At 38.3% G+C, this 14,447-nt stretch overlaps 1 protein-coding gene across 1 annotated transcript in view; it reads left to right on the top strand.

Annotated features, from left to right (window-relative positions):
* LOC106073824 (uncharacterized) overlaps positions 1–14,447 on the top strand; it is a 109,151-nt gene that overhangs the window by 92,442 nt on the left and 2,262 nt on the right. Inside the window, exons 43-49 of the mRNA XM_056004736.1 lie at positions 827–974; positions 3,660–3,731; positions 5,899–6,019; positions 7,651–7,820; positions 11,364–11,500; positions 13,087–13,212; positions 14,086–14,234. Of these exons, the coding sequence (XP_055860711.1) occupies positions 827–974; positions 3,660–3,731; positions 5,899–6,019; positions 7,651–7,820; positions 11,364–11,500; positions 13,087–13,212; positions 14,086–14,234 (923 nt within the window). The remainder of the gene's footprint in view (positions 1–826; positions 975–3,659; positions 3,732–5,898; positions 6,020–7,650; positions 7,821–11,363; positions 11,501–13,086; positions 13,213–14,085; positions 14,235–14,447) is intronic.

Raw genomic sequence — 14,447 nt, 5'->3', positions numbered from 1 at the left:
GGTTGCCATAACCAAGTGACGAAACTAATACATCAACACCTGGCTTCGACACATAATCTTAAAATATTATTAAGAAAGTTACTCGCTACAAGAAGTTCTGGAGTCAACTGATACCTGGTCTATACTGGGAGAGACCTATTTAGACAGACAAGAATGTGGATTTCAATCGCCCAGATTTACTGTGGATCGAAAAAAAAAATTTAAAAAAATCCGTAACCGTCCTTAACATCCACACTGTAAGGAAAACTGAAAATGAAAAGCGACTAAGGACGCTATCTAAATTAACTGTACACCCTGTTGTGATATCAACCGCAAGGATAACAATCACTTTGACAACTGACCTACCAGACACATTCAAAGCCCTAACCTTTCTTAAGAGGATCTTCATTATCTGTCATTATCTGCTGTTGGCCTGCCATTTTTCTCAGAAAATTTCTCAGTGGACAATGTCAATAGGACTACAATGAATTTGGTTTCCCTTTAATGAAGCTCGACCCTGGCAATAATAATAATAATAAAATTTAAAATATGTTTTGATATGGAAGGTGGACTTGTGAAAATGTTTAGCGTTTCATTACCTTAGATACCTTTGCTAAAAGTTTATTTAATAGGAGCCCGTCATAACACAAAACTCACTCTTTTAAAGTTATATTTTTACTTAAACAAATATTTGCGTAGAGATTTTAAAATTGCTCTAATAGTAGCCATGATCTTGTGGTGAGGACATACAGCAGTTCTTATCTAAAAAGTTTCATTCAAAAGGAAACGAATGTCTCAAAGTCTGTGGCCTAATAGTTTGCTGTTGACCATGTCATTTGTGTCGCAGGTAATAGAATACAACGATTTCTGGGAACATTTGCGTAGCAAGTTTCATTTGGCCACCCACTGGTCACTGTCCAATAAGAACACAACAACGAGTTTTAAAACTGTCTCCAATGTCAGGGTCAGACAGATACGTGCTGCTGCCTACAAAGGTAGGGTTTGTGTTTATTTTAAAAAGTTTATATCAAGTTTACATCAAGTCAAACCGTCTGTCTGTCTGGTACATCTGTCTGTCCGTCTGGTACATCTCTCTGTCTGGTACGTCTCTCTGTCTGTCTTGTACGTCTCTCTGTCTGTCTGGTACGTCTCTCTGTCTGTCTGGTACGTCTCTCTGTCTGTCTGGTACATCTCTCTGTCTGTCTGGTACGTCTCTCTGTCTGGTACGTCTCTCTGTCTGTCTTGTACGTCTCTATGTCTGTCTGGTACGTCTCTCTGTCTGTCTGGTACGTCTCTCTGTCTGTCTGGTACGTCTCTCTGTCTGTCTGGTACATCTCTCTGTCTGTCTGGTACGTCTCTCTGTCTGGTACGTCTCTCTGTCTGGTACGTCTCTCTGTCTGGTACGTCTCTCTGTCTTTCTGGTACGTCTCTCTGTCTGGTACGTCTCTCTGTCTGTCTGGTACGTCTCTCTTTCTGTCTGGTACGTCTCTCTGTCTGTCTGGTACGTCTCTCTGTCTGCCTGGTACGTCTCTCTGTCTGGTACTCTCTCTGTCTGGTACGTCTCTCTGTCTGTCTGGTACGTCTCTGTCTGGTACGTCTCTCTGTTTGTCTGGTACGTCTCTATGTCTGTCTGGTACGTCTCTCTGTCTGGTACGTCTCTCTGTCTGTCTGGTACGTCTCTCTGTCTGTCTGGTACGTCTCTCTGTCTGTCTGGTACGTCTCTCTGTCTGGTACGTCTCTCACATATAGCGGCCAATTTGTCAAACGCAGCTGGACTCTCCACTGATAGAATCCCTATTAGGAGAATCAGTACGTGCCCTCCGTGGAGGAGATTGTCGGCCCCACAAATAAACCTGTCCCTGTTAGGGCAAGAGGGAGCCACCAAGAGGCGATTAACACCTGCCATTCTCCAAAATTTGGCATCCATAACCATAAAATCCTACCCACCAGATGCCATATTCTGTTATACCGATGGGTCGGTAATGAGGGACCCCGATAGATCGGGGTATGGGGCCCTTATTGTCTACCCCGACCGGACTGAACCAGACAGGCTCTCTGGTCCATGCGGCTACGCCGCATGCTCCATGGATGCCGAACTTACAGGGATAACTAGGGCGTTCGAGGCCATTAGGGTCCGAATGCTCCAACGCGAGACTAGCGCCACTACGGTGGTGTTGGTCACTGACTCTCGCTCCAGTCTCCTAGTTATGGGTGGCGGCGGGGGAGGGTCGCCCGTAATAGAAGAGGCAATCGGCGCCGCAGATAACATCCGCCGAGCTATTGGAGCTGTCGTTTTTATGCAGTGGGCGCCTTCACATTGCGGCGTGAGGGGCAATGAAACGGCAGACGCCCTCGCAAGGGAGGGTGCAATGGCAGCCACACACCTCGAAGCACCAAGCACGTACTTACAAGCAACGGCACAAATCCGAGCACTCATTCATGAGAAGTGGTTAAAGTCCTGGGAGGAATCCGACAGAGCACGTGGTGTCTGGCAGCGCATGCGTCACCCAGATCGCGACGATCCATGGTGGCGACTGAGGAGGTCAGAGCAGTCAATAGTTGCGCAGTGCAGGACGGAACACTGTCCTATTGGGGCATACTTTGCCCGGTTCCGCACTAACTTTGACTCCCGATGCCGTCACTGTGGAGAGAGCGTCGAAACAGTGTCGCATGTCTTGTACGAGTGTCCCCAGCTCCGCGAGCTAAGGGGGGACTTGCCTGTGCAATCACTCGACTTGTATGGTAGCTATGAGGCACTACGCCGGACGGCTAAGTTTCTTGCCAGAGCACTACGGGAGGACTAGTCCTTCCTGCTCTGATTTTTCAATAGGAGTTCATCTCAGGTACGTCTCTCTGTCTGTCTGGTACGTCTCTCTGTCTGTCTGGTACGTCTCTCTGTCTGGTACGTCTCTCTGTCTGTCTGGTACGTCTCTCTGTCTGTCTGGTACGTCTCTCTGTCTGTCTGGTACGCTTTACTTCTAGCACTTCCCAGTCTCAGATCAAGGGGAAACTTTTCACAATTATTCATTGTCCCTAACAAAACATAAATCAATCAAAAATTTAACATATGAATGGATTAATTAGTTAACTAATTGTTACGACACATGACTCTTGAAAAATAGTAGATCAAAAAGAAACAGATACACTCAGGTTCCAATTTAGAAATACTTTATTTAATAGTATCACAAATGGCGTCAACCTAATAGATTCAACTCGATCCGTGTTCCTATTTCCCTAGCTTGCTCTTTTAAATCTCCCTTCCTCTCCATATCCTTATTCGCACCATTTTCATCCACACCATGCTGCGCCACCCACGACTGTAACACTTATTAACTTTTTTACATAGAATAACTAAATTAGATCGCACAGTATTGAAAATACATAACTGTAAATGGGCAGTTTTTTCCTACATATAAGCTGCTTTGTTGTTAGGGGTTTTTTTTTCTATTATTTCTTCTTTAGTTAGGCGTACTTATTGTTATCAGTTGTGTAATGTAATAAATGTTAAGTTATTCTTCGAGTCTAGAACATGAATAAAACAAATATCCATAAAAAAAAAACAATGATGCACTCTGTGTTTTAGGCCATTTAGATTTATAATAAATATACATTTTATTAAACTCTGAATGGCCTATGTCGTCTAATATGTATGTGTTTTTATATGCATTTTTTATTGCCAGGTAATTGCACGAATGACTTCTCTATGTTACCAGCACACCATTGTCACTTCGATATTGAATATGTTGACATAGGTAAAGATTTAATGGGTCAATTGAGGTTATTTGTGTACAGTAGCATATTGAATATGTTGACATAGGTAAAGATTAAGTGGGTCAATTGAGGTTATATGTGTACAGTAGCATATTGAATATGTTGACATAGGTAAAGATTAAGTGGGTCAGTTGGGGTATTTGTGTACAGTAGCATATTGAATATGTTGACATAGGTAAAGATTAAGTGGGTCAATTGAGGTTATATGTGTACAGTAGCATATTGAATATGTTGACATAGGTAAAGATTAAGTGAGTCAATTGAGGTTATTTGTGTACAGTAGCAATTAAGCATTAACATGGTTCTCGGTTAGTTTTTAAGTCTTTAAACTGTGGTCCTCGATACTGGGAAGACAGCCCTAGATCGCACTATGTGGAGTCAGATGGTATCAAAGAAAGCTGCGGACAGTGAAAAAGCATTGGCCTCAGCTCTTGAAGAAAAATGTGCCAAGCGACAAACGGCGAATGATAACACTTACATTCGTTTTATATATTGTTTGACAAATTGTACGGGTGTATTTCTTGCAAGCTATCACAATCACAAGTGAAGAACCGAGTTCGTACTATTGAATAACTTGAACAATGTTTAATACGTAATTGTCAAGGTCGAGTCTTTGTCAAGCTCAAGGAATTAGTGAACTTTTTGTCGCGTCTCTGTCAAGGTCAAGGAATTAGTGAACTTTTGGTCGAGTCGAGGTCAAGGAATTAGTAAACGTTTGGTCAAGTCTCTGTCCAGCTCAAGGAACCCTAACCTCTTTTCTAAAATCCCATTTTCCCAACAATCAATGAGTCAGAGTCTACACAGATGGATCCTCCCAAAAATCCAACACAAACGAGGAGCTGGCATACTAATTGAATGGCCCAATGGAGAAAGACTGGAAAAGTCAATTTGCAACTGGAGATCTCTCAGACAGCCATAGAGCAGAAAGGCAAGCACTGTAACTAGAAGCTACCACACCAATAAACTACCCATGTACACCAAACAGCCAATTGTCTTACTGCACGATGCCAAAAACAGTCCTTCAAAGCCTTAAAAATTCAGATACTTCTTATATAAAGCAACTCGGGGCAGCTCTTGTAAACCTTAACATCAACAGCAAGGAAACTGTTCTTCATGAGTTCCAGCACACATTGAATTAGAATGAAAAAGCAGACATACTGGCCAAAGATGAAGGGACGAACAAAGAAAGGACAATACCTCTCTACCGAGAAAAAATGTTGAAAATGAGTGTAGAATGAATGATATTGGACTAGCTCACATCCCAATCACAAACAAAAAGCATATTATAAGCTATCGCGACAACCAACGCATAATTTTTCGACTCAGAACCGGACACAACAGAATGAGACATCATATGTTCCGGAAACATAAAGTTGTGACTAGCGAAACTTGCCATTATGGAGCATCACCAGACAATGCTGAACAAATCCTTCAAAGATGCAACTTTATCGAGAAGCCCGAACAAGACTCTGACCCCAAAACACTCCTGAAGAAGAGAAACTATACGGAGAACTGCCTGACCTGGAAAGCACTGCGCGGTTCATCTCAGATATAGGATTACGGATCTGAACCCTCTGATATGAAAAATGAGAACGAATAAGAAGAAGTCTCTGTCAGTAATCGATGTTATCACCTTGAAGTCTTAATACAACTAACTAATATTAATTAATATAAACCAAACCCCGTGACGTCACTTAGTGTCGTGAGCATAGCGACGCACCATAATTGACTGACTTTGAACGCGATGGTGGCCTCTGAAAGAGACAGTTGGAGAGCTCACACAAAGGCTACTGGACACACCTTTGAGACCCAAAGAAAAGCTTTATTAAAGACAGGCGCAGAAGACGAAAAGAAAACTTTAAAAGTCCGCCGGCGGCCAACGGATTTGTCTGTATGAGATGCGGGAAAATATGCATGTCGCAGCTGGGTTTGCGTAGTCATGTGAAACAATGCACACATCCTTAATCTTCGGAATCGAAGACATTGCCATTACAAAAGCCGAATCTATATTTTTAAATAATGCGTTTAAATTTCTCACATTTTTATTATTTTTATTTTACAATGCATGGTGTTTAGATTTATAAAAATAGGAATATGTTTCATGCCTTATCAAAAACATTTTTTTTTAAATTCATTTCCCACTATAAGAAAAACGACAATTCGCCTTGACCTGGGAGAAAGTCACTTTGCGCTCAATAAGAACTGGTCCATTCTCTTATGTTCAGGGGACACCGTTTCAAACGATTCGTCACCACTACCCAGGAGGAGGGTAAGAACTAGAGGTCATTCCTGGTGACTGTTTGTTTACTTAATAAATATCATATGAAATGTACATTTTCAGTGGATGAACCCTAACCCTTATTTCGGTAGGTGTTGTTATATAACTTATGAACTTGCCTTCAGAAGCGAAGAGAATTATATCCGAGCTTAAACCACCAGCAGGTGGACACAGGAAGTGCCGATGCGCCGAAAACCCAGAATACAAATACAAAGGAAGCGGCAGGGCCGGCCTTAGATAATTGGAGGCCCTAGGTCAAGTGAATTTGGTGGTATCTAATGAAATAGAAAAAAAAGCAAAAAAAAATTACGCCATTTATTAAAAACCTAGTGTACTTCAACAATACCATTGGGCACAAGATTTCTTCCCTAAAAAAATTGTTTAGAGTCCCCTCGAAACGGAGGCCCTTGATTGGCTGCCTAGTTAGCCTATGCTTAAGGCCAGCCCTGCAGACAGTGTTCAAATTTAGAACCTTTTTGATTCCAGTCCGAAACTCATAATTAACAATTAGGCAGCAATTTTTATTTAAACACAAACATTAATATATTTCAACTATAGAGATATTAATCCATTGCAAATCAAAGGTTTTTGTCTCTAAAAAAATGTGTTTTTGTATAGATTTGTTTGTGTGAAATTAATACGAATAGCTTAATATAATAAATGCTATATTATTTAGAAGTTGAAATGTTTAAAAAAAATAGCCATTTAACAAATTGAGACATTAAACCAAAATCTAACCCGAAATCCTACTAGGGTTTATTATATAAAAGGTCATTGTGTTCGCCTTGAGCATAGCCGTAATAGAATCACATCAGTTTAATTAACACCTACAAACAGTGCAGGTCAATGGGATCAAATCAATACAAGGGCAATGATCCTAACACAGCAGAGGAGATCAACAGAATAATGTGGATAGTTCTCACCCGGGTATGCTATTCTGCCTCAACGTGGCACGCGGGTGGAAACGATCATTTGAGGAAGTAATTAGGCTAAATGAATAGCAAAACAAAACTTCTGTGGGAGTGTCCAAGGGAATGCGAGAGCTTTCCCATTGCACGGTGCGGAGTTGAAAGAGAGCTTCCACGTCCCTGTCGATAATTCATGCGCCGTTTCTCAAGGGACCGTTACACTAATGGCGAGTCCTGCCCGATTAGCTTGGTAACAACATAGGAAAATGGCGGAGGTTCCCGGTGTACTCGGCCTTCGGCCATGCATTCTAGTCCATGCGCCCGGAGTGCCAGATATATCGGAAATAGCAATGTTTTATATAGGCATTGACTTGGATCTCTTCCAGACAGAACGGTTGCAGAGCTTGAAGAGCCTTCGGCTCAGCTCTTTTGACAATCAAACGGATAGTTCTCAACTACCAAGACATCATTGTTTACACACGGCCGTCGGCCATGAACAATGGAATGAAACTTAAATGTAAAGAATGCCAGCTTTTGTCCCTCAGTAAAAAAAAATGGACTAGGGGAGATAATTTCTGCAACATTTTGTAAGCGCAAGTGTCAATGCGTTAGAACGGTTAGATAGCCGATAGCTAGTAAACTTATACGCCTCTGTCTACAACATTTACGAATATATGTGTTGTATATTAAAACCTAGTATCGTTTGTCGTTCAGATATGACGCCCAGTACTCCCTGATTGACACCAACCCTGACATAATAGACTACTTGAAGATCAAGAACTGGGTAGATGAGAGGACCAGGGCCGTCAAAGTGGAGGTCGCCCTATTCAATGCCGACACAAAGTTGTTGACATCCATAATCCACGTGTATGAGTTTACAGCAGGTAGGTCCATAGTCTCATCTTGGGCTGTCAATGTTGGGTATTTCTCACTAGTTCTGGGTGGATACTTCCATAATCCACGTGTATGAGTTTACAGCAGGAAGGCCTATAGTCTCATCTTGTGCTGTCAATGTGGGTATTTTGTCACTAGGTCTGGGTGTTGAGTCCTCCATCAGTGTCTTGGTACTATTTATACTTTAAGAAACTGCATAGGATATATACATTTTCACAGATAACACTAATTAGTGAAATGTGTCCATGTGGAGAGTCACAAGAGAATGGTGACCATGTCCTTCAAAACTGCATTCTTTATCAAGAGGCGCGAACAAAACATTGGCCCCAAAACACCCCTATAGAAAGAAACACTATATGGATAGCTCCCTGATTTGGAAACCACTGCTCAGTTCATCTCATATATTGGTCTAGGCATCTTAACGCTCCAACATAATTTTAGAACGAGGAAGAAGAAGGACAAAAATCTGCTCCCACTCATAATCTTTAATCTGCAATTTTGCAGATAATTTTCTTATCACATAGGTTGTGTTTTCTTAATCTCCTACATATTAAAAGTTAAGATAGAAACCTTATTTTGATCAAATATATTTTCTAGTGATGAATGCTGGTCGATTTAACGATATCTAATATATAAAGTAGAATGTATGTATGTATCTATGTCCAGCATAGAAATAAAAAACGGTCGACCAATCTTTAAAATAAATGTTACTTAGATAATGGTGGAGATTGATATGTATGTTTAATGTCCCTCCCACAACCGGAAGACCCTAAAAATTAAAAACTCATACATTTTTATTTGATATGTCAGCTTAACACTATGCTTTCTTTTTCGTGGCAATATATATATATATATATATATATATATATATATATATATATATATATATATATATATATATATATATATATATATATATATAGTTTAGAATACATGCAGGAACTATGTTATCAGTTTACTACACTTAAAGAGACAATTAAAAATGCAGTTTTTTTGGATTATGGGTGATTTCAACCTACCTGATATAAATTGGAAAACACTAACCATAGATAAACACCAAAACCTTAAGGACATAAATGAGCTTTACATAGAAACTTTACACAACCTAAGTTTAGATCAAATCATTAAAAAGCCAACTAGATTAAACAACACATTAGATCTCTTCTTAACCAACAGACCTGGATTAGTAGTTGATTATGATATTATCCCTGGTCTATCAGACCATGAGATCATAAAAATACACAGTCAGATAAAAGCAATAGCCAATACAAAACCCAAAAGAAAAATCTTACTCTGGAATAAATGTAACCTAACACAACTACATCATGCTGCATTAAACTTTCAACAAACATTCTTATTAGAAAAAGACATTAACCAACCAATCGATGACCTCTGGAATTTCATTAAAAACCATCTTAAAAGCATTATAGAAAATCATATACCAACTAAATACACATCAGACAAAATAAATAAATGCTGGTTTAATAATAGACTAAAGAAGCTTTGTAAACAGAAGGAAAACCTATATAGAAAATTTAAAGAAACTAAGGCAGAAAGAGTTTACAAAAAGTCTATAAAAATTAAACACCTAACCCAAAAAGTAAGCAGACAGCTGCAGAGTGAATACATAAACAATGTAATATCTAAAGATAACAACAAAAACCTATGGTCATACATTAAGTCAAATAAAATGGAAACAACAGGCATAGCACCATTAAAAGATGAACATAACATAATACATAATGATAATGAAACTAAAGCAAACATCCTAAGCAAATACTTTGCATCAGCATTCTCAGCCCCAGGAGACAAAGACATATAACTTAATTTGAACCAAGTAGACAACATAGATGATATAGTAGTACAAGACAATGGAATCCAAAAACTATTAGCCAACACCAAACCAAATAAAGCTTCTTGACCTGATGGTATTCCAGCTAGATTACTCAAAGAACTAAGCAATGAGCTAGCCCCAGTGTTCAAAATACTCTTTCAGGCATCGCTTAACCAGGGCAAAGTACCAAAGGACTGGAAAGAAGCTAATGTCATCCCCCTATTTAAAAAAGGAGAAAAATCTGACCCAGGAAACTACAGACCAAAATCACTTACCGGCATCACATGTAAAATCCTAGAACACATAATATGTAGCAACAGAATAAATCACTTAGACAAACATAATGTTCTCACCCCGTACCAACATGGCTTTAGGAAATATAGATCATGTGAAACACAACTAATAGGACTAATTGATGATTTTTCTGAAGTTTTAGACAATAGTGAACAAATAGATGCTATCTTACTAGATTTTTCTAAGGCTTTTGACAAAGTTCACCACCATAGTTTGCTTAAAAAATTAAAATATATCGGCATTAATGGTCCATTGCATCAGTGGATTAAAGATTTTCTGATAGGGAGAGAAAAAACTGTAATAATAAATGGCTCTAAATCAACACCGATAACAGTAAACTCAGGTGTACCTCAAGGAACAGTCTTAGGTCCACTACTATTTTTAATTTACATAAATGATTTACCAAATTGCATTACTTCAGGAACAAAAGTCAGATTGTTTGCAGACGATTGCATAATATATAGAAAAATAAAAAAAACACAAGACACAGATATTTTACAAAGAGAATTAGATGAATTACAGAAATGGGAATCAAATTGGAGCATGTCTTTCCACCCAGAAAAAATGTCAGTTGTTAAGAGTAACAAAAAAACTAAAACAAATTAATTCCACTTATCTTATTCATGGCAAACCAGTAACACAGACTAAAAACGCAAAATACCTCGGTGTTATAATAAATGAAAAACTGTCATGGAATCCACATATTGATGAAACTATAAAAAATCAAACAAAGCATTAGGATTTATTAAAAGAATTTTCTATAAATCAAATAAGAACATAAAATTAAAATGTTATTTAACCTTGGTTAGCCCAATAATAGAATATGCATCCTCCGTTTGGGACCCCTCAACTCAAGAAAACATTAAGAAACTGGAACAGACACAAAATAGAGCAGTGAGATTCATAAAAAACGAATATTCACATTTGACTTGAGTAACACCTTTAGAAAGCCTTCAGGACAGAAGACTCAAAAGTAAAGTAGCAATTATACATAAAACATACAAAAACAAAATTTAATAAAATACTCTGAAAGACACAAAGATAAAGGCACATTCCTCGTCCCAAATGCTAGGACTAATGTGTACAAAAGCTCCTTCTTCCCTAGTGCTATTAGAGCATGGAATGGGTTGCCTGAGCTAGCCAGGAAAACCAGTGACTTGGCAGAATTTAAGTCATTGGTTAATATGCATGACGCGTAGGACGTAATCATCTTCTTTTTTTTGAAGTAACGTCTGTATTATATAAGATATATAGATATATATATATAATTCGCCATGTTTGACATAGATCTAAATCCAATCCACAAGATCAATAATACCCAAACTTAGGTCCGCAGGCCGCGGGTCATATCCGGCTAGTTGATATATAAAATAATAAGGGAACCTCTGTTTTGTTCTCTCCACAGTTGGCATATTCCAGGACACTCCTCAAGTGTACTCCTTCCCGTTGTTCTATCAGCCGGCATCCAGCGTCTTTCTCAGAGTTTGCATTCTCTTGCTCTTCTTATTCACACTCATCTTTTCTGTCAAGGATGCTAGAGATGTAAGTAGCCTAAAACAGTGTAAGTTGGCAGCATCGCAAACACACACACATACGGACACACTTGACACAAACACGCACACATACACACAAACTTCAAATGGAGAACGATGAACCTATTTAGAAAGTGTGATATTAAGAGATTTCACTAAAATCATCTGACAAATGCGGATTCTGAGGTGCAGTTAGTATAGTTCAACCACCACTAGTACACCATGAAATGGCGCAGTGCTAGATTTAACTTTCTATAGTTTAATACTTGAAATGGCACAGTGCTAGATTTAACTTTCTTGAGTTTAATACTTTCAAACTCAAAACATAAAACTACTTACGAAGTGTAGATATATGCAATAGAGATACAGGAACAATAATAATGATGATCAAAGCCTAATCACCTTGTACTCTGACTAGCCACCTACTAACTAACTTGATTTGCTTCTATCCTTCTATAATATTACCGTACCAAGCATATTCTAGACCCTACTTCGTCTGATCATACTTTCTAACTGCCTACACACTGACTTTTCTTTCATGTATATGCAAATAACTCTTTTCTAAAAGATTCTGTCATTTTTTGATCGCGCTTTTCTGGTGTAACCTGATATTAGGTACAGTCAGCCTTTTACTGGTCATCTGATTATGCGCCGTCATACGCCGGTGACCAGCCTTGACCTCTCATCCAGTCTACACACTGGACCAGAGAGTGTCAATTACATTTTTTCATTAATAAATTGTTTCTATAGTGACTGTAGAGCATTAGCACAGATAGTTTTATACTTTAACACATGAACATACTAATTATAGTCCATTCATTTCATATTTTGATCAAATTAACATTCAAATTTGGTTTTCTAAAACATTTTTAATACATTCCTTTACGAAAGCTGCGAAGCCGTGTTGAGATAGGCCTATGGCCCTATATTCATTCATGAATCGCGTACTAAAAATTATTTTGTTTAATTGTTTTCTTTATAATCCCATTGATTTAATAAATCGGGTAAACCCGTTTTAATTGTACTATTAATCTATCGCTCTTTTCGTTTTTAATAGATATATATGTATCGCCTCGGGTAAACCCATTTTCGCAAAACTAATTTTATTTTCGTAGCGAAAGAGAAAAAACTTGAAAGGATCATTAGCTAAGTTTAACATACATTTAAATCCAATCCACTAGATTAGTAATCACAAACTTAGACCCTCAGGCCGCGGGTAATGTCAGGCTAGTTATTTAATAAAAATCTGTTGTAAATATGTATATTTGTACAATGACTTTGCCCAATCTCAAATCGAATTTTAGTAGTCAACCCCACCTCCCGGATAAAGCCCCAGGGTCGACTTACATAAATACAGACAAAACATGATGAACCAATTCTGACTGGCACAAATAGTTTGAGGTAGTGCTTAAGTTTAATTAAAGATTCGACACACCAATGACGTAGTAAGTGTAGAATAATAAGTCGTCGTGGAAATACTTCAGCAGTGGGAGAAAGTTAGAATGAGCACCAAACAATGCCAACACTGTTCGGATTACTGACACCCGTCCCAGTTTTGTTGTATGAATCTGACGAAAGTCACTGTACGTTCTACAGATGTACTACACTGGACTATTCAAATACATGACGAGTCCTATGGCCTGGGTGAACCTCTTGGACAGAGCAACTTGTTTTACTGTGATCTTCATGTTCGTCCTGGAGTACGAGATCAGAAAAACTTCGGTAAATACCGCCAGTGACCTTGGTATTGGCTTTCAACAACCATAGTTTAAATACACGCTGAAGCAGAGAGAGAAAGAGAGAGATAAGAAGAGAAAGAGAGAAAAAAATAGAAAGAAAGAAATAGAGAGAAAGAGAGAGAAAAATATAAAGAAATAAAGAGAGAAAAAGAAAGAGAGAGAGAAAGAAAGAGAGAGAGAAAAATATAGAGAAAAAGAAAGAGAGAGAGAAAGAAAGAGAGAGAAAGAGAAAGAACGAGAGAGAGAGAAATAGAGAAATAAAGAGAGAAAGAGATAGAGAAAGAAAGAAAGAGAGAAAAAGAAAGAGAGAGAAAGAAAGAAAGAGAGAGAAAAAGAGAAAGAAAGAAAGAGAGAGAGAAAGAAAGAGAGAGAAAAGGAGAGAAAGAAAGAGAGAGAGAGAGAGAAAGAAACGTTAGAGAAAGAGACATAAAATATGTTGGTGTTTTTAAAGAATTACTTGTAGGGTCGCGGGGACTGAGTGGTTAATCGCTAGCTTCCAAACCTGGTTTCATGGGTTCGAATCTCGATGAAAACTGGGATTTTTTAATTTCGGTATTGTCAGGTCGCCACCGAGTCCACGCAACTCTAATGTAAAGAAAGAAAAACATATTTTGTTGTTGTTGTTGTTGTTGTTGTTTTCCATTCGAGTGAGAGATCATTTGTAAAGGGGAAACGTGGCAGATGAGTTGAAATGTTATCTCTATCCGTCTCTGACCCTATCATCAATTATCTTAAGTAATTATTGAAATGCTAACTTGACTTGCACTGTATTTAATAATCCTGATGATTATGTTTGCTTGCATGTTATTCTATGATTCGAGCTGCTGGATCTAGTGTTTGATTGTCCCTTGGCCAGGTGGAAAGTGTGCAAGACATATATTTTGAGAACAAAGACTCTGAAACTTTTATAGATTTCTCCGCTGTCTCAGACGTTGCCTACAAGATAACCCTGCTGTCCTGTATAATGGCCACCATCGTATTCCTCAAGGTCATTCATCAGACGACGTAAGCTTTTTTCATTTTTCTTTTGGGTCTAGGCCTAAACTGTTTAGATTTTTACATGTCCAGCAAACATTACTTAACTTATTTACATTTACTTTAATTTTCTGCCCTAACAAAACCAATAACAATAATCGATAGTTGCTTTTTTTTTATCATACTTTTTTTTTAGAAACTGGTTTTTATAAAGTTTAAATGATACCTATCAAATTGAATGTA

This window comes from Biomphalaria glabrata, chromosome 11 (genome assembly GCF_947242115.1).
Source record: "Biomphalaria glabrata chromosome 11, xgBioGlab47.1, whole genome shotgun sequence".
Classification (NCBI taxonomy): Eukaryota; Metazoa; Mollusca; class Gastropoda; family Planorbidae; genus Biomphalaria; species Biomphalaria glabrata.
The sequence above is the reverse complement of the archived record's forward strand: the minus strand, read 5'-3'. Positions and strand labels throughout refer to the sequence as shown.